Source organism: Mustela nigripes, chromosome 8, assembly GCF_022355385.1.
Source record: "Mustela nigripes isolate SB6536 chromosome 8, MUSNIG.SB6536, whole genome shotgun sequence".
Classification (NCBI taxonomy): domain Eukaryota; kingdom Metazoa; phylum Chordata; class Mammalia; order Carnivora; family Mustelidae; genus Mustela; species Mustela nigripes.
The window spans coordinates 52,294,935-52,322,023 of NC_081564.1; the positions used below are offsets into that span (position 1 = coordinate 52,294,935).

Here is a 27,089-nt window from a genome sequence, read left to right on the forward strand (position 1 = left end):
TTAGCCACAAGATAAAGGTCAAACTCCCACATGTTACAGCTCTTCAAAATCTGCTTCCAACTTGCCTTCGGGGCCTTATCTCCTATCACCCTCCATCAGCTGCCTCTGTTCTGGATGTTCCTAACCTCTGTGAGAAAAAGCACTCCCCCTCTTCCTAACCCACCCAAACTCTACCCCTCTTCAGGGACTAGCTCAGTAGTCAATTAACATTTTCTGTGCAACTTTCCTCAAGAGCTCTGGGCAATAGTAAGCTGACCTTTCAAAGGGAGCATTTTGATGCTTATTACACGTTATTAGTTGTGGAAGAATAGACAAGATGCTAAGTCAAAGAACAGTCAATAACTATGCTCCCAGCGGGGCTCTGAACTCCAGTATCAGGACTACACTTATGCCCCTTCGTGTTCCCAGAACTTAGTACTATGCTTAGAAGACAGCAGCAGGCATGGGATCCATCATTGTTAAATGAACACCATTATGAAAACCACATTCCATAATCCCACATGGGCATCAGCCTACTGATGGGTGCTAGGGTGAACTATTACTTTGCAAACCTAGAAAAGGTGGTTATGTATTTATAACCTCTAACTGAAAAATCATCTGTCATTTTGAAACAACAGGCTAGCAAAAATTGTGTATTTACATATGCGTGTGCTTCCTTCCGTGCGTGTGTGTGTTTCTGTATGCGTACTAGTTTCCTTTGGCTGCCGTAATAAATTTTCCCAAAGTGAGGGACTTACAACAACAGAAATTTATACTCTCACAGTTCTAGACGCCTGAAGAACAAAATCAAGCTGTTGGCAAGGGCTGTACTTCCTTGAAAGGCCCTGAGGGAGATTCTGTTCCCTGCCTCTCTCAGCGTCTTGTGGGTTCAGGCAATCTTGGTTTGTGGCTCCTTCACTCCAGCCTCTGCCGCCTCCTCTTCCGTCTCAAGTCTCCCTCTGCCTCTCTCCTGTTGGAATGGCACTTGTTATTGGATTTGGAGCCCACTCAGGTAATCCGGAATGATCTCAAGACTCCAATTACACCTGCAAAGACTCGTTTTCCAAATAAAACAACCAATGACTTACAGCTTTGGACGTGGACACATGGAGCCACCATTCAACCCACTACACTATGAGTGTGTATGTGTGTGTGTGTGTTGTAGACTATGCCAAAGAACAGTCCTCAAACCAGGCTTGACTGCACGTGTACATGTTGCCAAGGTGACAATCTGGAAACTTCTGGGTGCTGGGAACACCATGATGAACACGGAAGTCAGTGCCTGCCCCCATGGAGGAGAGAGTAAGGTAGGGGCTAGAGAAATCAAGTTATTTTGGGGGCGCCTAGGTATCTAAGTCAGATATGTGTCTGCCTTCAGGTCAGGTCACAATCTCTGGGTCCTGGGATAGTGCCCCACGCTGGGCTCCCTGCTTCACAGGGAGTCAGCTTCTCCCTCTCCCTGTTCATGCTTTCTCTCTCTCCCTCTCTCTCTCTCAAATAAATAAAATTTTTTTTAAAAAGAAATCAAGTTATTTTTTTAAAGTTTAAAAATGTAGTAGGAGGGAAAATTACACCATGGTTGTACAGAACAGGGAACCCTGCCTTCCCTGTTAAATGGAACCCTGATATTTTCTTCATTAGAGATGGCTAGTTCAGAGAACATTCCTGATTTTCAGCTTAGCTTACCCTGTGTTGGAACATCCACTAGAAGTCTGAGTTTCTGACTCAAAAAAATTATCTGACGCAAAGATACTCTATGGAACTACCACAACTCATATAACTAAAGATGCTATCCCTCATAATACAGTCATTACTTCACAACAATCAAGAAAGAATAAACATGGCTGATTAAACTACGACATACCATTAATTATAAGATGCATCCCAATTTCAGGGCTATTAAAATGCATACTTTGGAAATGGTGAAATATGTCCATTTCCATTTTCAAATACATTCTCACAACACATCAGGATAAACAGCTTATGATTAAATAGTATCACCAAATCTCAAGGTTCTTCCAGCAAAATTTTAATGCTGAGTTCACTTCACCCAGACTCAGAATATTTTTCACCTTCTTTCCATGAGGTTAATATATGTAAATATAATTCAGTAAGTCCTAAAATAAGACATAACCTCATACACTGAGTCTCTTCTAAGGTTGAGATAATTTGAGAAGTCAGAGATTGGAAAAGAACTCTGAAACCCTTGAACTGAAAAGCAGGAAGGAGTGGCCGGCTGCTGGAATTATCATTCCTTCCTTGCCCAGAACTTGCTAACAGGTCACAAGGTGAAGAACAGAGTGCAGAAACCTGTGTGTGTAGTGGGGCTGGGCTTGCAAATGCTTTATGGATAAGCTGGGGTATCCCCAAAACCCTATGCCAGAGTCCTACTACACCCTGTGAAATGTACAATGAGAAGAGAAGACGGGACGCCTGCTCTCAGATGGCTTAGAAAGACAGAGCTAAAAAGAGCAGTGATAAAACTTCTACCTATGCCTGACTCTGACCTACTAAAGTTCCTCATGGAATGCAGGATTGAGATTTTGTTGTAGTTTTATGCAGAGGTCATGCAGGAGAAAAGGTTTCAGAGAATAATTTGTTGAGTCTCTTCTCATACTACTTATTTTCTCCTTTATTTATGCAGTCCGGGTTTTGACATTGAAAAGGCCCATGTTGCCCTCTGTTTTTCCTAAGAAGAGTTACTCTTGGTCCTTGCATATGAAATTAAGACACTCAAGAAGACAATGCATCAAAGATTCTGCGGGAAGTAAGGAATATGTAAGAGAAATTTACTTGAAGTCTTTAAAAATGAACAGATGTGGGCCATAATGAAATTTTTAAACACACGTAACACACGTAAACACACGAAATTTTTAAACACCATTAAGAATGGTGTGTGAGGGGCAGCTGGGTGGCTCATTTGGTTAAGTGTCTACCTTAGCTCAGGTTATGATCCCAGGGTCCTGGGATCCAGCTGGCCATTGGGCTCCCAGCTCAGCAAGGAGTCTGCTCTCCCTCACTGGCCTCCTGCTCCCCCTGCTTATGCTCTCTCTGTCACATGAATAAAGTCTTTTTTTTTTTTTTTAAGATTTTTATTTATTTATTTGACAGATCACAAGTAGGCAGAGAGGCAGGCAGAGAGAGAGAAGGGGAAGCAGGCTCCCTGCTGAGCAGAGAGCCCGATGTCGGGCTGGATCCCAGGACCCTGAGCCGAAGGCAGAGGCTTAACCCACTGAGCCACCCAGGCACCCCAAATAAAATCTTAAAAAAAAAAAAAAAAAGGAATGGCGTGTGAAAGGGGCACCTTGCTGACTCAGTTGGTGGAGCATGTGACTCCTGACTTCAGTGTTGTGGGTTCAAGCACCCAGCTGGGTGTAGAGATTACTTGAATATAAAATAAAATAAAAATAAAAAAATAAAATAATGAAAGTGTGCCCCAATCCAAAAACAAATGGAGGAAATACACTTTCAATTAATTAAGTAGTCTAAAGAGTGCAAACTGCAACTGCTTCTTAAATTCTGAAAGGCACATTCTCTGCTCTGCTCTCTCTCTCTCTCACACACACAAACACACACACACACACACACACACGAACAGCAGCTTAGTAAAGTATCATTTTAAAACAGATTCTTCCCTGGAGAAAACTTATTGCCAAAGCATCTGGACTATATTCCAGAAGGCATTTAACAAGTTACTATCATTTCCCAGACTCACCAGGGTAGTGCTGGCTTTAAAATGAATTAAAATTTTCTTTAGAAAAACAAATCTCAGGCCTCCCACAGCCATTGGAAAAGAAGAGTAAGTCAAGACTGGGGTGGCCATAGCCACTTCTCTTTGAGGAATAAAGGACTGTTTTCAGATTTCATTAACTACAAGTATTCTTAGATCACAGCCCAATGCATTCCCCAAAAGACAGGTGCAGCTGAAATATATTCTTCTGCTTTTAAAGAGCAAAATAAATTTGACAAAGATAGTTCAATTCAGTAGTTAAGCAAACTTTTGAGTAAATGGGCTGGCATAACAAGTCTGGAAGAAAATAAAAATCTTACATCATATGCAAAAATTAATTCCAGACAGATTAATGACTTAAATAAAAAAACTTTTTAAATCCTCCTGGAATAGCTAAGAAACTACACATATATTCCACGGGTTGGGAAGATCCTTCTTAGCCAAGAGTGAAAACACAAGAGACTTGTCTGTCCATATAAAAATTTAAAACTCTGAAATGGATAAATATAACATAGTCAAAAGATAAATATAAGTAAGGAAAACTCTCTCTGTAACATACAAATAGCATCTAGAAATTGGAAAGAAGGAGTCAACAACAGAGAAACCAGCAAAAAGTATGACTTCAATTTGCAGAAGAGCATTCTAAGTGGTAAACAATCATATAAAAAGGGCACAAAATCCTAAGAGCCAGGGAAATGCAAATTAACATAGCAATAACATCTCATTTTGTATCCATGAGGCTGGCAAATCGTTTTTAAAAACTTTGTAACAGGGGCACCTAGGTGGCTCAGTAGGTTAAGCCTCTGCCTTCAGCTCAGGTCATGATCTCAGGGTCCTGGGATCGAGTCCCGCATCAGGCTCTCTGCTTGGTGGGGAGCCTGCTTCTTCCTCTCTCTGCCTGCCTCTCTGTCTACTTGTAATCTCTGTCTGTCAAATAAATAAATAAAATCTTTAAAAAAAAAAACAAAACTTTATAACAGCTAATGATGACATGGACTTGGAGAACTGTTATTCTCCTACATCAGTGATGGAAATGAGAATCGTTATGGACTTTTTGGACAGCATTTTGGCAACATCTATTAAATCAATTCCTGTGAATTGATTTAAATCAAATCAACTTCTGTGAATTGTGGTACTGGGATGGAAAACCCACTTCCCCCTATATTTTTTTCTAAAAAGATTTAATTTTGATCTCTGCATGTACGATTAAGAAAATCAGTAAGACAGTGCTATCAAGGATGTTTTAGGAGAGGAAATAAAAAATGAGATAGAAATCACAGACTTCTATAAAAACAATGAGCAAATGAATGACTTAGGCATATGGAGGTTTAGTGAAGTATTATTCAGAGGCTAACAATTAGAAACAAACTGATCACCAAATCAACAGGAGTATTTCCACACTGTGGAATATTATGCAGCTATGAAGAAAGAATGACTTTGTATTTCTGAAAAATTCCCATGAGTGATATAAGAAAAAAACAAACAAAAAAAAAAGTAAAAAATAATCCCAGTTTTATAAAGCAATGACACATTTCTCTTCCAATATGTACCTTTGTATGTGTATCTAATGTCAACATGGGATTGTATGAGGATGGAGAAAAGAACAGTATGTACTGGATTATTAAAGTAGGTTGGTGGGTAGGCAGGGTTGGGTTGGAGGAATGGGGGTTGATATGAAGGGAGGAAGAAAAAAAAAAACCCTAAAATGCTTTGTTCGTGTAAAACTGTAAGTGTGTGTGTCTGTGTAGTGTGAAGAGAGGACACATGAGAAGGTCAGTCACTAGAATGTTGATGGTGGTTATTTCAAGGTGGTAGGAGCTCAGTTTATCTTTAGTCTTTAAATATTTTAAATATTTTTATGTATTCAAATTCTTCATAATGAATATACTATGTTTACCATCAAGGGAAATGAAGTTTTGTTTCATTATGACAATTTAGAAACTAGATATTTATGCTTAGTTCATATATTTTCCTCCTTCCCTTCTCTCTGGTCTCCAGTTATTAGCATAATAAGTGTAGTAAGTATTGTATTCTCTCTTTTTTTTTTTTAAATTTGAGAGAAAGACAGCACAAGCAGCAGCAGCAGCAGGGAGCGGGTAGAGGGAGAAGCAGGACTCCCCGCTGAACAGCAATCCCAATGGGGGACTTGATCCCAGGACCCTGGGATCATGCCCTGAGATGAAGGCAGAGGCTTAACTGTCTGAGCCACCGTCCCCCACCCCGCCCCAGTCCCCTGTATCACAGTATTCAACTGCAGAGTCTACTCAGATTTGCATCTTCCCAACTGACTCAAGAAAAGGAGAGTGAGCAGGGTATCTTGGCAGCCCAGGGGTTAAACATCCAACTCCTTAGTTTCCGCTTAGGTTACAATCTTGAGGTCATGGGATGGAGCCCCCCAGTGGGACTCCGCACTCAGTGGGGAGTCTGCTTGGGATTCTCTCTCTCCCTTTTCCTCTGCCCCTCGCCCACCCGCCCCCACCCCGGCCTTTTCTCTCTCTCTCTCACATAAGTATATCTTAAAAGAAAAAGAAAAAAGAGTGACTGAGTGAGAGTGAGGGGGAGAGGAGGGAGAGAGAGGAAGAGAAGGATGGAGAGAAAGAGAGAGAGAACACTAGAGGGAGGGTAGAACAATTCATAAACTACCTGATCTACTGTAAAGTTAATCTGAAATTTCTTTGGCAAAATAATCTTTTTTTTTAAGATTTTATTATTTATTTGACAGACAGAGATCACAAGTAGGCAGAGAGGCAGACAGAGAGAGAGGAGGAAACAGGCTCTCTGGGGAGCAGAGAGCCCGACGTGGGGCTTGATCCCAGGACCCCAGGATCATGACCTGAGCCGAAGGCAGAGGTTTTTTTAACCCACTGAGCCCCCCTAGGCGCCCCTGGCAAAATAATCTTAAAGTCATCTTGTACTTCACTTTGAGCAACTGTCACCTAAACCCACTGATAAACAGAACTATTCAAAGAGTCCTCTGTGCCAAGTGGGTAAACAGATACACATTTTATTCCCCATCGATCACTGCCTATACAAAAAGAATTAAACTAGGCTTTTGCTCCTTGTCTGTGGTTCCCTTCTTCTTAGACGTCACACTGAAGCGGACACTGACCCAGACATTCAACAGAAGAAATGAAATGACACTCAAACGATCTCGTTTGCTTTTCTCCCTGGTGTCTGGAAGCTGTCTGTGAATCTCTGTTATTTATTCTCTCACACTGGCACTCGGGCTCTAAGCTTCAACAGGCTCTCACGGTCTACCTTTTGTGAAAGAGAGAACAGGAAACACTAACTGCCCCAAATGTAGTAAACTTGTCAACTTATTCTTAGCCCTGAAAACCAAATACGGATGAACCCTATTGGTTAGCTTAAATTTCATGCAATGCAGAGGAATTATCAACAAAAAAGTATCCGTGGGGTCCTCTCCTCTCCATGACTTGAATTCATGTTGTGAATACACAGCACGGTTTTACCAAGATTTTCATGAGATTATTTTATTTTATACAGCGGAAGAGGATTCCTTTGTCCAGAGGACTGGCCACAAATGCAACAAAGAACATCACACTTAAGCCCAATATCCAGGTTGATAAGGAGAAGTATAGCTTCGAAAAACTCTACCAAACAAATGGAACAAAGGGCTCATAAAATTCACAAAATATGATAAAATTAATGGTGATATTCTAGTAGTAATCAAAGAAACACAAATGAGAAAAAGTGCCAGTATTTAAATTATCTAAATTGGCAAAGACTAAGAAATAGCCATGATATTCAATGATGTACAAAGTGATAAACTTACCCATTCACTCCTAATGGTACAAACTTTCCTGGGTACAATCTGGCAACACACATCAACAATTTAAAAATAATAAATTCTAAATAATAATCCCATTTCCAGGAACCCCAAATAATGAAATAATATATAACTGACCAATTCAATTACATGGATATCCTCGAAAACATGATACTCAAAACAACCAAATGTCTAACAACTAAAAAATGGTCTAACAACTAAAAATATGTCTAACAACTAAAAAACCACCAAATGGTGGTTTATTGCTAGTAACGGAATCCCATTCAGTCCTAACAATTTTATTTTTAAGAGATACTAATAATGAAGGAAAACGCTCACAATCTATTGTGAAATCAAAAATGCAGTTTTAGGATGTGAGGGCGATCTGGCTGCGACATCTGTCACCCCATTGATCGCCAGGGTTGATTCGGCTGATCTGGCTGGCTAGGCGGGTGTCCCCTTCCTCCCTCACCGCTCCATGTGCGTCCCTCCCCAAGCTGCGCGCTCGGTCGAAGAGGACGACCTTCCCCGATAGAGGAGAGGACCGTTCTTCGGTCAAGGGTATACGAGTAGCTGCGCTCCCCTGCTAGAACCTCCAAACAAGCTCTCAAAAATGCAGTTTTATACGATTTTGTCTGACATTTTTCCCCCCACTTTTATAGTCTCCATTTACATGCCATGCCTGCATAACAGGAAAATGTTAATAGTGGTTACATAACAAGTTATATAACTTCTGGAATTAAAACTGATACTCATTTTTGTCATTTTTTGGTCTATAGTTTCCCAACTCTCAATAATAACGATATCTGGAAGAAAATAGCAAATACCTTCTTAAAACACCACCACCAAGCCTCTCTGGCAAAAGAAAGCAAGAGGGGGAAGAAAAGTATCTTTAAACAAATGGACAACTATTTCCATTGTGTGCATCAGATCAGAGAGAAAAACCCGAAAAATATGCAAGCCAAAAAAGAATGTGAGGAGTGTCCTATAACAATATTTTTTTTACAAGTATACAACTATTCATGGCTTACTTATAAAGTGCTTTCATGTCTAATAGAGGGCCTTTCAATGGAACTGCTTTAAGATTTTAGCTCATGCTCAAGGAGGAAAAGAGAAAGGCTGGGGCAAGAGGTTCAAACTATCTGAGCTAAAGAAAAAACCTGTACAAGAAGATGTTAAGGAATCCGGGCTGAATGTACAGCTGTTTTGCTAAGATTTTGTGTAGGGGAAAAAGGTGAAGAAAAAGCATCTAAGCACAAATCTAAATGGCAGAGACTGCTAAACAGCACCCTGTGTCCCATGCTCCCCTTCCTGTGGTAAGAACTCACGAGTACTGTATCCAGTTAAGACATCAGTTCCTTATATGCCTGCCTATAGTGGAGTAAGTCCCGACCAATGAGATGTAAGTGAAGTGCTATGTTAGGTTTCTGCTGTATGAGATGTACACGTGATGGCTAGAACTCCAGCAACCATTAAGGACCATGAAGTGAAAACCACCTCCTAAGCATGAAGAGCAGAAAACACGAAGAGCCTTGGTCCTTCACTCCCGACCTGCCATATTTATCCTGGAATATATGCCTTCAGACTCCTTTTATATGAAAAGAAAGAAATCTCCATGTTGTACAAATCACTATTTTTTCTCCTGTTATGCACTACTAAAATCACCCTTAACTGCTATAACCTGGCCATGATGAACTTGTGAAAATTTCTTCTGATCCTCTCTATTATCAGTGGATCTCTGTTTCTCGCAAAAGCTGGGACCAAAATAAACAGGGGGAACAAAAAAAGGTTAACAGAATATCTGTAAAAAGCCTCCTGTTTCTTTCTTATGTTTAAGTAGGTAATCTGCATATTCTAGAGCTCTCTCTCTCTTTAGACATGACTAACTAAACTGTTTTTAACTTGCCTCTGGTGATTGATTTCGTAGGTCAGTACGGTTCAAGGTAAAAAGGGATCTTGCATTATTTCAACTGTTAACCTGTAACAGACCAAACAGCACAAGCTCCCTGAGGACTACCAATGACAATGGAATGAATGCTAGTTCTTTGATTCCAACCATCTTTTGCTCACACGTCGCTGATAGAGAGGCCATTCAAAGTGAGTGTCAATCGTGAGTACACGTGTACAGATGGATGTGTTTCCTGAGGCATTTCACTAATCCATTTTTGAATGCATGACAGACTGTTATAACCAGTGCTTCCTAATTACCTACAACGTAGCAAAATATTAAAATAGAAAAGTAAACGTTTACCCCTTTTTGGTCACTTTTAGATATCTGAATCCATTCCCTGCCACAAGAAAAATGTGAACTAATTACCTGAACTAATTATCAAGAGCAAATCCTCATTTCTAACATCATAAACTCTGGTATTGAGAAAGCCATCATATTTGAAAAATAAAATTTCTGACCAAGGAAGTTTTCCTCTACTGAGTGGATAAAAACGACAGAACATAACTTATTTTAGATATTCACAAGGATATATCTTTAAGCACTGTTCACATTCCCTCCTAATCCTAACAACTTACTGAAGATGTTAAATATTAACCTAAATAACAAATATCTTCATTGCTATAGGACTTCCTATTGCATTTTAAATTCAATAACTTGGTATTTATTAAACAACCATTAAGTCATCAAAGCCCAAGTGGCATTTAAATATTTCAAACTAGGTTTAAGAATTAGCAGAATCAATTAAAATGACTTGCCCTTTAATAACAAAGTAATTCATCCACAAAACTGGAAAAAGCCTTGGGAACATTGTTTTTTCCCTCTTTTACCACCATGTAATACTTCCACAAGGGCATAAAAAGAAACTCATTGTCTGGGATTAAGACGCTAAGGTCTCAAGTCAATCTTGCGGCTATTCTAGGAAGATGACAACTGTACCAAATTAGCAGTTGTAGTTTTATAACCAAGTGGCTTACTTTGCTTAGAAGTAAAATCCCTGGTACCCTGAGAAGATGAAACATTGGAGGGTTAAATGGTTAGCTGAGTATCTGATCAGTCCTATTCTTTATTATACTGTAAGAGTTGACTGATTCCAGAGACTGATGGTATTCCAGTCCATACAAAATTAAACATTCAGTGACACAGCTACATGTAAAATGTAAAGGAGGCATTTTAATTTTGGAACAAAGGAACAAGTAAGAGAGCAAAGAATCTAAAAAAGAGTTGTAATTTCCAGAAATATTTTTTTTTAAATATTAATAGCTAATGATCCTAAGAATCACTATTTTATCATGACGGTCCACTAAGTATTTTCCCTACTGCTAATTTGGGGACCCACCATCTTAGTTCAATTTACGTATTTACAAATATGTCTATCACAGCTGAAACAAAAGTGAAATTCTACTTCAAACATGCAGAGGTCATAGATGCTTTAGTAATACAGACATTTGGGACCTGAAATGTTTAATTCTGAGGTTTGTTCATTCATGTAATTAACTGCTTATGAAATATCTCTCATATGCCAGGCATTGTGCTCGGAGCTGGGAAATAGCAAAAATAATTATAGATAACTTTAACCTGAAACTCAAGGAAACATTTTTGTGCCACTAAGGAGCAGGGCTGGGTGCTGAAGTGTGGGGGAGCATCTTCTTGTGGAAATGTCTTCTAAACGGCTTAAATCCCATGGCATTTAAAATATTTTAACAGGTATTTCCTATTTTGTCAAATATGACAAAATAATACATAAGCCAGCAATAAAGTTATTTTTCAAGTTACACATAATAGCTGATGTTCTTAAGACTGATGGTCCCGCAGAAGACCAGAGGGAGTTTAAGAGTCTGCCTAGAACTGCAGCTCAGTAAGTACCAAGACAGATACCTCAGGAATCTCAAAAATAATGAGTTTACAAGCTGGCCTACTAGGACTTGCTATTTCGGTAAGGCAGCCAAAAGAGCAAAAGAGACTCAAATATGCTCTTTAAACTATGACACAGTCGATCACAACGGTCAAACCAGTTTCCTTTCACAGACAGCCAGAGTGTGTTAGGGTTTTCAAAACAGCCACCTCACTTGAAAAGCAAGAGGCTGAAGGAGCAATGTCCAAATCTTGTCTTGTGGGTCTGAATGCATACCCCTGCCCACCGCCCCCCAAAATATCCTTTCCCATTCTTTTTTCATTAATCCATAGGCATGGCCAATTAGAGGAAAGTCAAAGACTTTGGTACATGAAAGAATATTCGAGAGATTTTCTTTAGCACCCACTTGGTATATGACATTATTCAAGGCACTCCCTTCCTGCTAACAGTCATGTAAGTACTCAGAAAACCATCACGACACGAAAAGTAGCAATGAGTATCTACTAGAAACATGTCTACTAGAAATAGGTTCAAGGGTCTTGGTAGCATTTGGTCAGACTTACATGTGATGCTGGATGATGTGAAAAGTTTCTTTCCTAACTTCCTTCTCTGGTCTCTCCCAAACCCAATCTTGGGTTAGTTAGCTCCTAACACTTTCTCTCTGATAAAGACCTTAACCCCACCTTTTTATAACTGGTCGAAGACCAGATCTGAAATACTCAGAAGGAAACAGAGTGATGTCACCCTGAGCATCTCCCTTGGTATCTTTAGCTGTACAAAAATAATAAAGAATTACTCAGTGCCTTTCTGATACATCTGAAACCTCCCTCTCAACTGGTCTACACCTCCACTACTCCAATCTTATGGGTGCTGCTTTGCAATACATGCGTATTTCACATATATTATTGCATTTAACTCTCATACTAAGCAGATACCCAAGAATGCTGGATGCATGAGGACAGAGATTTCTGATTTGTTCAGGTTTACCAACCCCAAACTTATAACAATGGCTTGACACATAGCAGGGGCTACTACTAAATATGAGCTGACTGAAGAAACAAATTAACCAGTAACTATGAGATACATGGACTAGGATAATGTACATCTTCTTCTGCATGAGATTTCTACAAATCAAAGGGGTATCACTAAGGTCCATAACTATGAAATGTCAGTTCGTGAACCTGAGTGGCGAGGTTTCTAGGCTCCAAATCCAGCATTCTTTCAACTACTGTCTCTCCAACCCAGGGCATATGTACCCTCTTACAACACAGAATGTCAGGGGTAATGAAGCCATGGAGAAGCAGATCTTCCAGGAATAAGATGACACTAGGGGCACCTGGGTGGCTCAGCAGGTTAAAGCCTCTGCCTTCAGCTCTGGTCATGATCCCAGGATCCTGGGATTGAGACCCACATGGGGCTCTCTGCTCAGCAGGGAGCCTGCTTCCTCCTCTTCCTCTCTGCCTGCCCCTCTGCCTACTTGTGATCTCTGTCTGTCAATAAATAAATAAAATATTTGAAAAAAAAAAGACTAAGTTAATTTAGAAAAAGAAATTATACATGCATGCACTCACGCACACACACACACACACACCAGTCATGGAGATTTTGAGAACAGAAATACCTTTGACATCTGCTAACGGCCACATGGAGCCTCGCCTGGTTCAGAGCATCCATGCCTCTGTTCCTTCAGCCTTCCAGGCACGTACATGCTAGTTAGAGAAGGACTTCGGCACAAAGCAAGGAAGGACCAAGCTCCCCAGCACCAACACACCTGGGGCTGAGCACCGGCTCTGATTGCTCTGCACAGCTGGAAAGGAGAGGCTGGTCCTGATCCATCATTGCAGCTGCCCCCAAATCCTACTGTCGTCTTCTCCCTCCCAGTCATTCCAGGACTTGGTAGTCCTCTTTCAGCAAACAGGGCCATGAACTCATTTTTCATTGATGGAGGCCAGCATTCTCAAACAGGGCTACATGTTTGATGCAAAGCCAATACTTCCCATCACAGCTGTAAGGGTGTCAATTTCCAGTGCCCCAACTTCCCAATATTCTTTTGGCTAAAAATTGATTAGTCTGGGATCAAAGCTATCAGGGAGGGACATCCATCCCAGGATGAAAGGAAGCTGTCCTCCAACACCTACCTCCCTGTCACAAAGACCCTTCACCTATTTTACAGAAACAATGTATCTTTAGATCTTTCTTTTTTTTTTTTTTTTTTTTTAAAGATTTTATTTATTTATTTGACAGAGAGAGATCACAAGTAGGCAGAGAGGCAGGCAGAGAGAGAGAGGAGGAAGCAGGCTCCCTGCTGAGCAGAGAGCCCGATGCGGGACTCGATCCCAGGACCCTGAGATCATGACCTGAGCTGAAGGCAGCGGCTTAACCCACTGAGCCACCCAGGCACCCCTCTTTAGATCTTTCTAAACTGCATTACCGCAGGGTGTAAAGACCTCAGGGTGAGTAACAAAGAAACAAATAAAAAAGCTAATGCTGTAGAGGAAGAAGTCTTCAGCACCTGGGTTGCAATGCCTTTTCTAAATCAGGTAATCTGCAATTCTTCATTTCAAATGACCTGAAATATTCAACTAGAAAGAGCCCTAAGGTCAAAAGGAAAATACGATACTAGGTTTCAATTTATATATATTTTTGTTACAGAAAGAATGACTGATAGATAAGACACTTTTAAGCATAAAAATACATTAGATTGGGATAGAATTCTGTAAGGGAAGGAAAATAAAAATATGAATTTAAAAAGGAAAAAGGGCATAAAGATTTTAACTGTTTAAGAAGAAGTTATTCATGCATTTTTTAAAAACGAATGATACTGGGAATCCATTATAGACCTACTAAAGTATTTTAATGATGTAACAATTTAAAAGGTCAAGATTTATAAGATGCTGAAAAATGTCATCCTTTGCAACTGTTTAAACTTAAGATGAAAAGTTATAGCAATCACGTTAAAAATGTGCCTAGGGTACAGACTTCTACAGGATTTGTTTGGAGCTACAGGAACAAAAAAAGTGGAAGAACACTGCTATAGACTAACCTTTGGAGACGTTCCAAGACGAAATAACTGAAAAGACAAAGAATGAACAATTTCCCACCTACCTAGTCGTGAGCTAGGGTGGGTGGGAGATGGAGAGGGCATTAGCATTCTCTCCACCCTCTTCCTGTCCAGCTGTCGAACACGAGGACCAGGTTAAATAACTAATCTCAACTGCTTTGCTGATGGGGTTATAGCCCTTGGCTGACAAGCTTGTATCTTACTTCCTAAGGAGAATTGCTACTTCTTGAGTACTCTTCTTTGTTTTCCAGAAAAATTCATGAGGCAAGACCACGGAGGCTCTCTATTTTGTATTTCTCTTATCATAAGATGACAAATTTCACTGCTGGGGATGCAATATTGAATGTATCTATCTGACTGGCAGTTCAGGTGTTAACATGCATTATGCAAAGAACTGGAGAGTTCTTTCCTGTGTAGTTGATGTTTTAAGCATGGCAAATGTACTGAGGAGGAATCCCAACAGGCACGGCTACGTACCCAAGCCCTCAGATACGGTGTCTTTCCTTCTTTCTCTGATTTCGTACTCTCTTCTTCCCCACTGCCCTTTCCGTCTTGTCAGCCGCTCCTTTGGGAAGCAGAAGGTAGTCTAAATATGATGGATGAGGCCAGCACTTAATTCGGTGTCTACACTGTTTGAAAAATATTGACTTTCCGGTCCTCAAGCTCTCAGAGAGACAGTGGGGCTATTTAGAGTAGACATTAGACCTACTTTAAACCTACTCCCATTTAGTGTGAAGAGGTAAAGTTTGAGATAAAAGGTCTTTCTTTAGAGTCAGAAAGTTTGCTGAAAATCCCACTCCGCACATTTACCAAGTATGTTACTCAATTTCTCTGAATCTCAGGTTCCCAAAGTCCTTAAAATGGGGTGCTGAGAATTTGAGACAAATATGTGTCAAACACCTGGAAACATACAGCACGTAGTTGGCACTCAATAATCAATAGTTATTAAGTTAGATGTTTAATGTTCTTTAATGACTGCTTATAATTAGCCAATAGTTCCCTCTTGGCATCACGTCAGTGAGTGGCATGTTTTTCAGTTTCCTTCTAGCCTCTTTTAAAATAAGTGATTTGAAAAATAAAATAAAATAAGTGATTTGGAAAATGACTACCTTTCATGTCTAAGTATGGGGTGTGTGTGTGTGTGTTGTGTGTAAAATGTACCTGTAGTGCTAAAACTGGCAAAAGGACACAGAATGAGGACAACACAAAACCTGAGATTTCAGCTACAGCTTTCATAAACATGGCGATGTACCCTGAATATGTTGCAAGCATTGCTGTGAAATGTGATTAAAAGTAAGCATGGGATCAATGATCAACTCTTTGAAAGGCTATCCAAATTTAGTTGGTAGGCTAACACTTTCTTCTCATAGCATTAGCAAAGTTTTTGTTTGTTTGGTTGTTTAAGGATAACTAATATTGTAAGGCTGTGGGGGAGAGTGGCACTCCCACAATTCTCGTAGTAGTTAAAATGAGTATCACCTTTAGACCCTGAAACAATTTGACAGTGGATCTGCAGGACTCAAAAAGATTCACATACCTATTCAGAAAGGCAGGAATATATTCCCACCCAAACAGATTTATGGGTCAGGGCCTTCGTTACATCACAACTTGTAACAGTAAAAAAAAAAAAAAAAAAAAAAAAAAAAAAAAAAACGAAGCCATGGGGCACCTGGGTGGCTCAGTTGGTTGGGTGACTGCCTTCGACTCAGGTCATGATCCTGGAGTCCCGGGATCGAGTCCCACATCGGGCTCCCTGCTCAGCGAAGAGTCTTCTCCCACTGACCTTTCTCCACTCATTCTCTCCCTCTCTCATTCTCAATCTCTCTCACACATAAATTGAAAAAAAAAAATCTTTAAAAAAAAAAAAGCCACTGATGTCCACCATAGGAACTTGATTATACAGTACAGCCATCCCCTGGAATAGTATGCAGCTATTAAAAACAAGAAAATTTTTAAATAAGATGGGACTGTTAAGGAACAAGGTATAAAGCTGTATTTGGCTATGATTCCGAAATTGTATGTGCCACTGTTGATTCTCAAGGCGTAATAAGAGAAAATTTACCATCAAGAATGGGAATTACACATGATCAAAATCCATTCCACAGCTTGAAAGGACACAGTGTTAAAGACTTGCAACCCACGTCCTAATTTTAAAAAGAAGTGTGGGATGAGTATACTGCTGATTCAGATCCTTCTTATGAATGGCAGGGATAGGAAACCAGATAATAAAACTAAAAGTTCTATCTGCAATTGACATTCAGGCTCTTTAAACTTTGAATTTAATGAAGCTTTTGGGTGACTTTTATACCACATGCATCAATGATCTCTGCCTAGGTAAGAAGTTTTGGCAGTGTGCAGTGATGAGAGAAGGTCGGAAAAGGTGACGACTCAAAACCTTCCAATATACACAATTTTGCACAGTGGAAGAGGAAATGAAACACTGTGAATATGAATACACACACACACACACACACACAGTCAGACCTGCATATACATAGTTAAAGCACGGAACACTTTCCCACCCCACTGCATGCGGAAATGCTTCAACACACACCACCTTTCCTTCCTGGGTTCATCTGTACTTATTAGTAGTTGGAAAACTCCTAGTTTATTCCCACCACTACCATGTCCAACCAAACAAGGCTAGAAAGCATGGCCAAAATTTCTTTCATGAACTTTTTTGCAGTTACTTCTCACATCAGTACTTCAAATGTCTCATCGAACCCCACAGATAAAAAGAAAATGCCTTTGGACATTTACACATCTCATGTTACACAGTCCTGTACTCCAGAAAAGGAGTAACCCAAATCCATGTGACTTGAAATGACATCTTTCTGCTCAGTGCTCCTCCTTTTGACTTGGCCTGTGTGACCACAACTCTATCTGCTTGCCTGCCAGCCTGGGCCCAAGGGCTTTCAGCAGCCCCACGGCGAAGCATGTTCCTGAAAACAGCCTGAAATTACATGAAGCCCTAATCATCTGAAGTTACTGTGAAAACACAAGACAAGACACACCTAAATTGCCACCTTACGGGTTACAATTCAAACTGAAAGGGGTCTACTTGCTTGACAGTATGCACTTGTTTGCAGATGTCACACTGCAGAGCAAACAGCTGGGGGTGGGGGGGGGCTGGTTGGTTTCTGGTGGTCAGTTTCAGGAAATATAAGCATTCTTAGTTCTGAGCTCAGGTTCCCAATCAATATAGATTTTGGAGACTTAAATTTTTCCAGGCTTGAGATGTGTTAATAACGACCTTAAGCATACCATCACTTCTGCTAAAAACATTTTCTACACTCAGCCCCAAATTACTTTCAGTTCGGTTAAACAAAACAGACAAGCTGTAATAAAAGGTCTCTGAGAAATGTGATCCCTTTCATTGGTCACCCAGGAGCTTTTCCTCTTAAATCTGCTGCTTCTGGGGGAAGGGGGGGGAGAGCATCCAAAATAATGATGCCACCCAGAGCACAATGATTTTGTAAGAAAGTTGCCTAAGATAACTCTTCAGGATTTCCCAGGTTGAGTAATTCTTGCAGGCGGGTGAGGAGGGACAGCTCGCCTCCAAAATTACTATCTGCAGAGGTTTCCCCAATGTTGATTTTTTTTTTTTTTAAGACGTCCTTTTTAATTATACTGCAAGGGCTCTGATTTTCACATCTCTAGCTGCTGCTGGGGATAGCTGAGAGCAACGCGCTAGGGCTGCGGCAGCCGCTCGGGCCAACTCCAGCGCCGGAGGGGCGGGCAGCCCACTCCCCACCCGATCCCACCCACCCCAGCACACGCGCGCACACCCGCGCCGAGACTGCGGTCCGGGCCGGTCTGCCCTAAGCTGGCGGCCGGGCCGGGACTCACCGCTGTCCAGCCGCGCGATCTGGGGCAGCCGGTAAGTGCTGACCAGCAGGTCGAGCGGAACGGCCACCGAGCTCCACTTCACATCCTTGAGGCTGCAGCCCAGCGAGGGCGCCGGGTCCATCTTCCCCGCCTCCTCCTGCCCCGCGCTCCCGCCGCCGCCGCCGCCGGCACCACCCGCGCCTCGGCGGCCGCGACTGCTCGCGCTCGCGGTCTGGGGCGCGCGGGAGGCGCCGGGCACTCCGGCCGCGGGCAGTCCGGGGGCACCGCGGCTGACGCGGCCGGGAGGGAGGGGGCCCGCGCCCGGCTCAGCTACCAATGCGGGGCATGGCCGGGGCGCCCCGCGTGCCCTCAAGCCCGGAGAGGACTCGCAGCAGCCCCGCGGCTGCGGGCGGCGGCGGCGGCGGCCGGGGTGGCTGCGGCGGCTCCCGCTCCGCCTCCTTCTCTGGCCCCGGGTGTGCAGCTGCGGCGGCCGTCCTCGCGCCTCCTCCTCTTACCCCTCCTTCCCTCCGCCTCGAGCTCGTGAGGAGGAGCCGCGGGTCTGAGAAACGCCATAGCAGCGCTCCCAGCACTGACCAACAAGGTGCGAGCAACGCCTGCGCAGCTCGGGGAGACGCCGCCTCCGCCTCCGCCTCCCCGGCGCCGCCCGCTCCGCCTCCCGCGGCCCGGCGGGCTCGGCTGGGCGTCAGCCTCCGGGCCGCGGCCGCCGACGCCTGCGGCTCGGCGCGCTCTCCAGGCTTTAGCTCTCGCTCCCCCGTCCGACGGTTCCCGCGCCCTGCAGCCTCCCGGGCGTCACCGCGCGCCCAGGCTCCTTCCTCGCCCAGGGCCCTTCCGGGAGCCCAGCACGACCGGAGCGAGCTCTGAGTCCTTCCCCTAGTCGTGGCGTCGGGCACTGTCCCGGGCTACCCCCCACCCTGCCGCTGGAGTGGCTAATACGGGCCACAGGAGAGACCTCTTTGGTGTCCACCTCTTGAGCATGTCACAGAGAGACCGGGAGGGAAAGGCAGGCGTTTCTCCCCCAACCCCACAACTCTACCACTGGGGCTGGAAGTTAATCCTGCCAGTCTAGACTTTGCTGGGCAGCCGGGACAGCGCCAAAGCACCGAGATGGAGAAGGGGGATGATGAGTGAACAGTGACTACAGAAGGGAAGGTGACCGTTGGGTTCAGGACCTTCGTTGTGTGAACTGAGATGCTGGAGACCGCGGGGTAGGAGGTCACCAACCCCCATAAACACGTCCAGGGAAAGAGCAAACTACCGGGAGCCTACTGGGGCCAGCTGTTTTCACATAATTTTCTCAGTTCTCTTCCAGTCTTTAAGGTCGGGATAATTCCCTTTTTCTAGATACGCATACCAAGACTTTAGGTACTTCGACAAGATGACACAGCTTGTACACAGCAGTGCTAGGATTCAAATCCACAGCTTACTTTCCGTGGTAAATCGTTGTTTCCCCCAGTATTGCAGTATGGCCTGCTCTCTGCAGACGCAGCTCACAAGGGAAAGGTACTGTCGAGTTCCTCCTTAAGCAGATCCTGACCTTTGTGTGCTCATCTTTTTTTTTTTTTTTTTTAGCATTATTTTACAGTAGCAGAGGTGAGTGATTACCAGGTGAAACGGTTGCATATCAACTCTTTCTGTTTTTCCAACACGTATCCAGTGTTTCGTGTGTGACACAGAACAAGAGCCTGCTTCTCCAACCCAAGGGAATTTGAAAACACCCAGCTGCCTTTCAGTGGGCTGACTTAGGTCTGTGCCAATGAAAAAGCCCTTCCATTAGCAACTGAAGAACAACACCGAGAATCTTCTACACCCACCTTCCTTGCCCTCTCTCTTGGAGGCATTGGCCACAGTTTTCACAAAATTTTTTTGCTGAAAGTTTTGACCTCTGTGTCACGCACATCAATTTTTTTAAAAAAGTCTTAGGGAAAAGTGAGAAATATCTTAATATATAATTTTACTCAGAATCACAGGCCAATTTAAGTTATAAGGCTTTGCTCATAGAAAGAAGAATTTTGAAGAAAACTCAAGAAATGAGGGGTGCCTGGCTGGCTCCGTGGGTAGAGCATATAACTCTTGACCTAGGTATCATGAGTTTCAGCCCCACATTGGGTATAGGGTTTACTCAACAATAATAATAATAATTTTAAAAAATAAGGAGCTAAGTGCCAGCTAATTTTCTTCTACCCAAATTATTGTTTTAAAAAAGTATTATTATTTGTTTGTTTTAATTCCAGTTGGTTAACATATAGTGCAGTATTAGTTTCAGGTGTAAAATACAGTGATTCAAACAATTCCATACATCACCCCGTGCTTATCATGATCTAAATAATTATTTTTGGAAATAGAGTTCAGATTCCAAAAATGAAATAGGAAACATTTAAGAATGGGCAGGGTGGAGGTCCTTCAACTAGGTAAATCCTGAAACCTTATATGACAGAAAGACTTCTTAAAAAGAATAGTTTTCTCCTGTTATGATATCCTCTTTAAAAGCTTCAAGGAATAAAATTCCCCTAATTCCCTCTCATACCAGGATTGGTGACTTATGACCTAAAGACAAAATAAAAAGTAAAAAGATTAATGCAGTCAACTTTTTTTAATCAATAAGACTTACATTAGATTTGCTCTTATTGCTGACCTCGCAGAAAAAGGTTTCATTGTAATCTTGAGTATTAGAGGGAAGACACTTTAATGAGCCACAAATTCTTACATGAGTCTTCCTGTCCAAGGAGAATGCTTGCAGAAAGATCTTACGTGTGATATGGAGAGAGTTTTGGTTAAGCTGTAAGGAAAATCATTTAAGAAAGGTAATTTTTCCGCCTAGCTGAACTACACTTCCACACATGGTATGAGGAATTATGTTTCTTAAGATTGTTGGAACAATACAAGCCATGTAGATAAAGGCATAACAACTGGGTGCAGGGACAAAACTTATAGGATCTGTAGGTTATTAAGAAGGGAGTATCTAAGAAAAGCTTTCTATAAGGCAAAATTCCATGTGCCGGTCCCTTTTCTCCTACGAGGTACTTATAAAATTGAGACTTGTGAGAGGCAACATATTATGGCGATTAAAAATACCAACTTCAGAGCCTGATGGCATGAATATGATTAGTGCCTCTGTTCCTGTGTGGGATCCTGGGTAACTAGCTATTTCCTTCTCTAAAAAATGAGGGTAATTGCTATAGATTTGAATGTTTGTGCCCCCCCCCCCCCCCCCGACCCCGCATTCTTATGATAAAATCTAATCCCCAAAGTGATGGTATTTGGAGATGGGGCCTTTGGGAGGGGACTAGAGGTATGAACCAGGAAGAGACTCTCTTTAGACATGGAATCTTCCAGCACCTTGATCTTAGACTTTGCAGCCCCCAGAACCATGACAAATGAATTTCTATTGCTTTTAAGCCGCCCAGTCTGTGGTATTCTGTTATTAACAGCAGCTTGAACAGAGTAAGATAATAATAATAATGTCTCATCGGGTTGATATGAGAATTTTATCACTTAATATATGTGGAGCATTCAGAATAGTGCCTGACACGTAGGAAGTGCTATGCAAGTAACTACTGTTCTTATGAAAAGAAGTAGTGGCTTTGAATGGGGGTAAATTTTAAAGAAAAGATGAAGAGACAAACAGAAGAACAATTTATATGAACAAGGACTAGAGGAACATTCCTCAGATGGGAAACGGAGGTGGCTGCTCTAAGCTGTGAGACCTCACTCCCCAAATCAAGAGTCTGTGGGGTTAACCTCTTCCACAGTGAACCAGCCCTGCTACATAGCAGATCCAGGCAGTGACCTTGATGGCTCTTCAGATGCTGATCTAATGATGTTGATAAACCCAAGGCTGAATCAGGCATACAATACTCTAGGACTCTATCTGAGGGACGCTTCACAGCTTCCCAACTGTGAAACTACTGTTTATACATACATAACTTGTTAATTCCCTGTATTATCAGCTTTGAAAGATAAAATTATTACATGTTGGTTTTCCTCCTATCGGCGTGTCCTGGGGCACATCATATGCTAGCAGTCAAGTGTGATATCAAAGTTCACAGCCCCAGTGGTTTTCTAGGTCTCTCAACTCTTTTCCATTTCAATTAATTTCCACACCATTGCCAGAATTGACTTAAAAGTTACTCCCTGACCAAAATCCTGTACCATATCTGTATCCTCCTTGTCTGTGGAATATAATATAAAGCCTTCTGCATGATAAAAGAAGTTCTTCCCCTATGTGACAGTCTGCCTCCCAACTTCATTTGTGTTGACCACCTTCTGACACCCTAGGATCTAGCAGCAGTATCTTCCTGGAGTTGCCCAAAGGTGCCATGCAAAGGCACACCCTTGAAGAGGTCATTCTGTCCCCATGATATGCCTTTCTCCCTTTCTCTTCTTCTGAAACTCCTAGTCCAGTTCTGCCTACAGTAGTTCCCCCTTTATCCATGGTTTTGCTTTCCATGATTTCTGTGTCCCGATCAACTGCAGACTGGAAGCCGATGATCCTCCTTCCGACCAGTGGTGGGAAGGTTAGTCGCAGCCTGTCCCTGTGTCTCAACCCTACAAGGCTCACCTCCGTTCATCTCACAAAGACTTTTTAGTGTCTCACATCATCACAAGAAGAAAAGTGAGTACAGTACAATCAGAGATACTTTGAGAGACAGCCTACACTTACATAGCTTATTGTAGGACATTTTTATCATTGTTCTATTTTATTAGAGCTGTTGTTACTCTCTTGTGGTGCCTAATTTATAAATTAAACTTTGTTGTAGGTGTGTATATATAGGAAAAAAACATATCCCACAGTGCTCGAGGGTCTGGCACTGCCCCTGGTTTTCAGACACCCACTGGCGTCTTGGGAGAATCCTCTGTGAACCAGAAGGGACATCCTCCACGATGCTGACCAGTTCTTTTCCTGCATCACCACTGTACCTGGCAATACCCCTTTTTAATTGTACTAATTGCGCTATGGTTTATTATCTGTTTTTATGTTACCTTTCGCTCCTAGACAGCAATTAACCTTGGCCGCTAAAAGTGTATTTTATTCACCTTTGTTTCTCTGCCTCCTGCCTCCCAGCCTGGCGCATGGAAAGTACTCAATTAATGTTTGTCAACTTGACTAACAAGCTAAGTCATGAGTCATCCTCTCACTCTAAATTACTTAATAGGTCACTGCATCTTGGTATTATAAACAATTATTATTCATTTATCGAGTCTAGAAAACAACAATGTTAACTACCAGATTGGCACCGGATTTTGTTCATTCACCTGAAAATTTGAATTTCATTGAGTTCAAGATGTACACTTTTGCCCCTGAACTGGAGAGGTAGCTCTAGACTATCAGTTACAACATTTACTAAAACTGTTAGCATGTTGTTAGCTTATTGTTTGTTAATTTGTAGTCTCCCTGCAGAGACTTTATCCTCAGAGGGGTTTGCTTTACTGTCTGCAGCCTAGCACCTGGCAATCAGTAGGGACACTCTCTCAATAGATGAGATAGACAGATAGATGGGTAGATAGATAGATAGACATTTCTTTCTTTAATCCTTCTATCTGTCTATCTATCTAATCTAGCTTATTGAGAAAATGGATAAGTGAAGTACCATGAAGAAACATATTCCATATGGGTACTTTCAGGAAGGATTTATAAACATATTCAGAAATTTACTTTGCCATCTGTTCCTTTCTTGCTTTTGATATAGGATATGCCTTTAAAAAAAAAAAAGATTTTATTTACTTATTGGAGAGAGAGCATAAGAGGGGAGAAGGTCAGAGGGAGAAGCAGACTCCCCGCAGAGCTGGGAGATCCTGCAACTCCAGGATCATGACCTGAGCCAGAGGCAGTGGCTTAACCAACTGAACCCCCCCAGGCATCCCAGGACATGCCTTTCTTAAAGAGATAATCAAATAATACAGATATTATAGGGATATTCCAAATATCCAAATATCCAAAATATCCCTAGTTACAAATTGGGTATCATGGGGCATTTGCTTTTCAAAACAACACACAACGTACTGTATCCCCATTTAAACATACACTTGGGATGCCTGAGTGGCTCAGTTGGTTAAGCATGTGCCTTCTGCTCAGGTCATGGTCCTGGGGTCCTGATATCGAGCCCCACATTAGGAGAGCCTGCATCTCCCTCTAAACTGCAGTTCCCTCTGCTTGTGCATGCTCTCTCTCCCTCTCTCTCTCTCTCTCTGATAAATAAATAAATAAATAAAATCTTTTAAAAGCACACATACCACATTGTAAGCCTGTAAACACATTCCTATATAACTGAAATTAGTTTTACAAAATAACACTTTTTTGGTACTTTTAATGTGTACTGCATCCTGTAATCTATTCTTTTATGTTTAATTTTTTAAATATTAGTCACGACACACTAATTTTGTTTAGCAGTCTTTAATGCAAGCTATAGTATTAAAACCATTATTTATGCTTGATCTTAGCCAAAAGGCCAAGAAGCGATTTTAAATAATAGTTCTTCTTGTGCATTAGGTGTTTATGGTTCACCAAGAGAGGGAACAGGATGACTGAAGTAGCAGGAACTTCGAAAATTCGAGAATAATCAGAAATGAAAAGGCAAATGGTAAGTTAATCATTCAATTTACCAAAATCATCATGGGGGTATATGTGTATGTGTATAGTTTTACAGGTTATATGTTTGGGTTTATGGAAGCTAGCTCTTTGGAAGTGGTGTTTTTCCTCCCAAGAAAGCACAAGACCTCAGACTGAGAAGCTTATGGTAATGAGTAGTGGTCCTGGGTCTGGTGTGGTTTTGTAAATTTTTAGCAAGACTTTCCAAAGTAAGTAATTCATAGGTTAGTGATACAACTCTGCAGTTTCAATAAATCCTTTATCAAAATAAAGCACAATTATAACTAACTAATTAGTGCCGAAATTAATTCATATTACCAAATATTTCCTAGTGCGAGAATCTTTGCAAGGTATATATGTAAGTTTGTGGTTGGCATTCTGGTGATTTGAAGCTTCAGATGAGTTTTAATGTCAGAGGCTGTTATAGATAGCTTCTGTTTTTGAGCCTCTCTCTAGAAAGATAATGAGATTTTAGATCCCTGCTGATAAGTCCTCTAAAGAAAGGCCAACATAGAGGTTTCCATTCCTCTTTTTTGGTAAGCAGTGGAAAAAGAAAGACGGGAAAATTGTGATTATGCTGGGCACCTCTCCTATTACATGACTACCTTGATCCAAGCTGGATGTGTTTTTCCTCCTTAACAGTTCCCAGCATTTAGGATCCTGGTTGTAAAGGCTAGAGCATGTTACTGTAATTTATTTAGAATTGCTTAAGATCACTCTTAGCTATATTCTATTCACTTTTAAACCTACTTCTTAAAGAATTTGTCTTTCATCTCAGAAACAGATTTTAAAAACTCCCCCAAATGATGTTTAAAAACATCTTTTTTAGGGGTACCTGGGTGGCTCAGTCATTAAGCATCTGCCTTTGGCTTAGGTCATGATCCCAGGTTCCAGGGATTGAGCCCCAGCATCCAGGCATGGCATGGGGCTCCCTGCTCAGCGCGGAGTCTGCTTCTCCCTATGCCACTCCCCCTGTACATGTTCCCTTTCTCACTGTGTCTCTCTGTCAAATAAATAAATACAATCTTTAAAAATTGTTTTTTAAATCTTTTTTTATAAAATGTTTTAAATATAGAAAAATGCCATGAAGGAAAAATATGACCAATAATCCCACCACCCTCAGTTTAACTATTTATCAGTCTCCATATCTGGTGTATACTCTTCTACTTACAGTATACATGTACACGTGTGTGTCTTTTTAATTGGGATCAACCTATAATTTTGTAATCTACCTTTCTCACTTAACAATATATTGTGAATGTTTTTCCATGTCAGTAAGTATTCCAAAATGTGACTTCTTTTTTTCAAATTGTGACTTTTATTTTTTTTTTAAGATTTTATTTATTCATTTTACAGAGAGAGATCACAAGTAGACTGAGAGGCAGGCAGAGAGAGAGAGGGAAGCAGGCTCCCTGCTGAGCAGAGAGCCCGATGCGGGACTCGATCCCAGGACCCTGAGATCATGACCTGAGCCGAAGGCAGCGGCTCAACCCACTGAGCCACCCAGGTGCCCAAATTGTGACTTTTAAATGACTGGATTCATTCGTTCATTTCCCATCATATGAACATAACATAATTTATCCAACTTTTCATGATTTGGCATTTATGGTTTATATTTTTTCTGTTATTAATAATGCCTCCATGACTATCCTTCTAAATTAATCTTTGGGCATACCTGTGACTTTTTTTCTTAATATAATTCCCACATGGGGAATTGCTGTATTTAAAAGTATGAACTTTTGGGGGGCACCTGGGTGGCTCAGTCATTAAGTGTCTCCCTTTGGCTCAGGTCATGATCTCAGGGTCCTGAGATCATGCCCCGCATTGGGCTCTCTGCTCAGCAGGGAGCCTGCTTCCCTCTCTCTGCCTGCCTCTGCCTACTTGTGATCTCTGTCTGTCAAAAAAGTAAATAAAATTTTGAAAAAAAAAAAAGTATGAACTTTTTAAGTGTTTTTACACATACTTCCAATTTACTTTCCAAAAATGTACAAATTTTCACTTCCATTGCTTTAAAACTAAAACTGCTATGTTATCTTGTCCTTTTACATAATTAGGCAAAAGCTTTAAAAACACTTAAACAAGTAATATGAAGTGACAAAAAAATTGAGTGTAGTTAGCAATTAGTCCATACAAGTCTGTGCAAGGAGAAGAGTATTTAATAAGAAATACATGAGGGGTGCCTGGGTGGCTCAGTGGATTAAGCCTCTGCCTTTGGCTCGGGTCGTGATCTCAGGGTCCTGGGATTGAGTCCTGCCTCGGGCTCTCTGCTCAGCGGGGAGCTTTCTCCCCACCCC

General features: G+C 41.6%; 1 protein-coding gene and 1 pseudogene across 2 annotated transcripts in view; one reads left to right on the plus strand and one right to left on the minus strand.

Annotated features, from left to right (window-relative positions):
- The window catches only part of LOC132023730 (large ribosomal subunit protein eL30-like), a 64,509-nt pseudogene extending 46,324 nt beyond the window's left edge, over positions 1-18,185 (plus strand).
- The window catches only part of GAREM1 (GRB2 associated regulator of MAPK1 subtype 1), a 206,213-nt gene extending 187,817 nt beyond the window's left edge, over positions 1-18,396 (minus strand). For both annotated transcript variants that reach the window (XM_059409418.1, XM_059409417.1), the window contains exon 1: positions 18,210-18,396. In XM_059409418.1, coding sequence (XP_059265401.1) covers positions 18,210-18,330 — 121 coding nt within the window. In that variant the 5' untranslated portion in view covers positions 18,331-18,396. The remainder of the gene's footprint in view (positions 1-18,209) is intronic.
- Between the last annotated feature and the right edge of the window lie 8,693 nt (positions 18,397-27,089).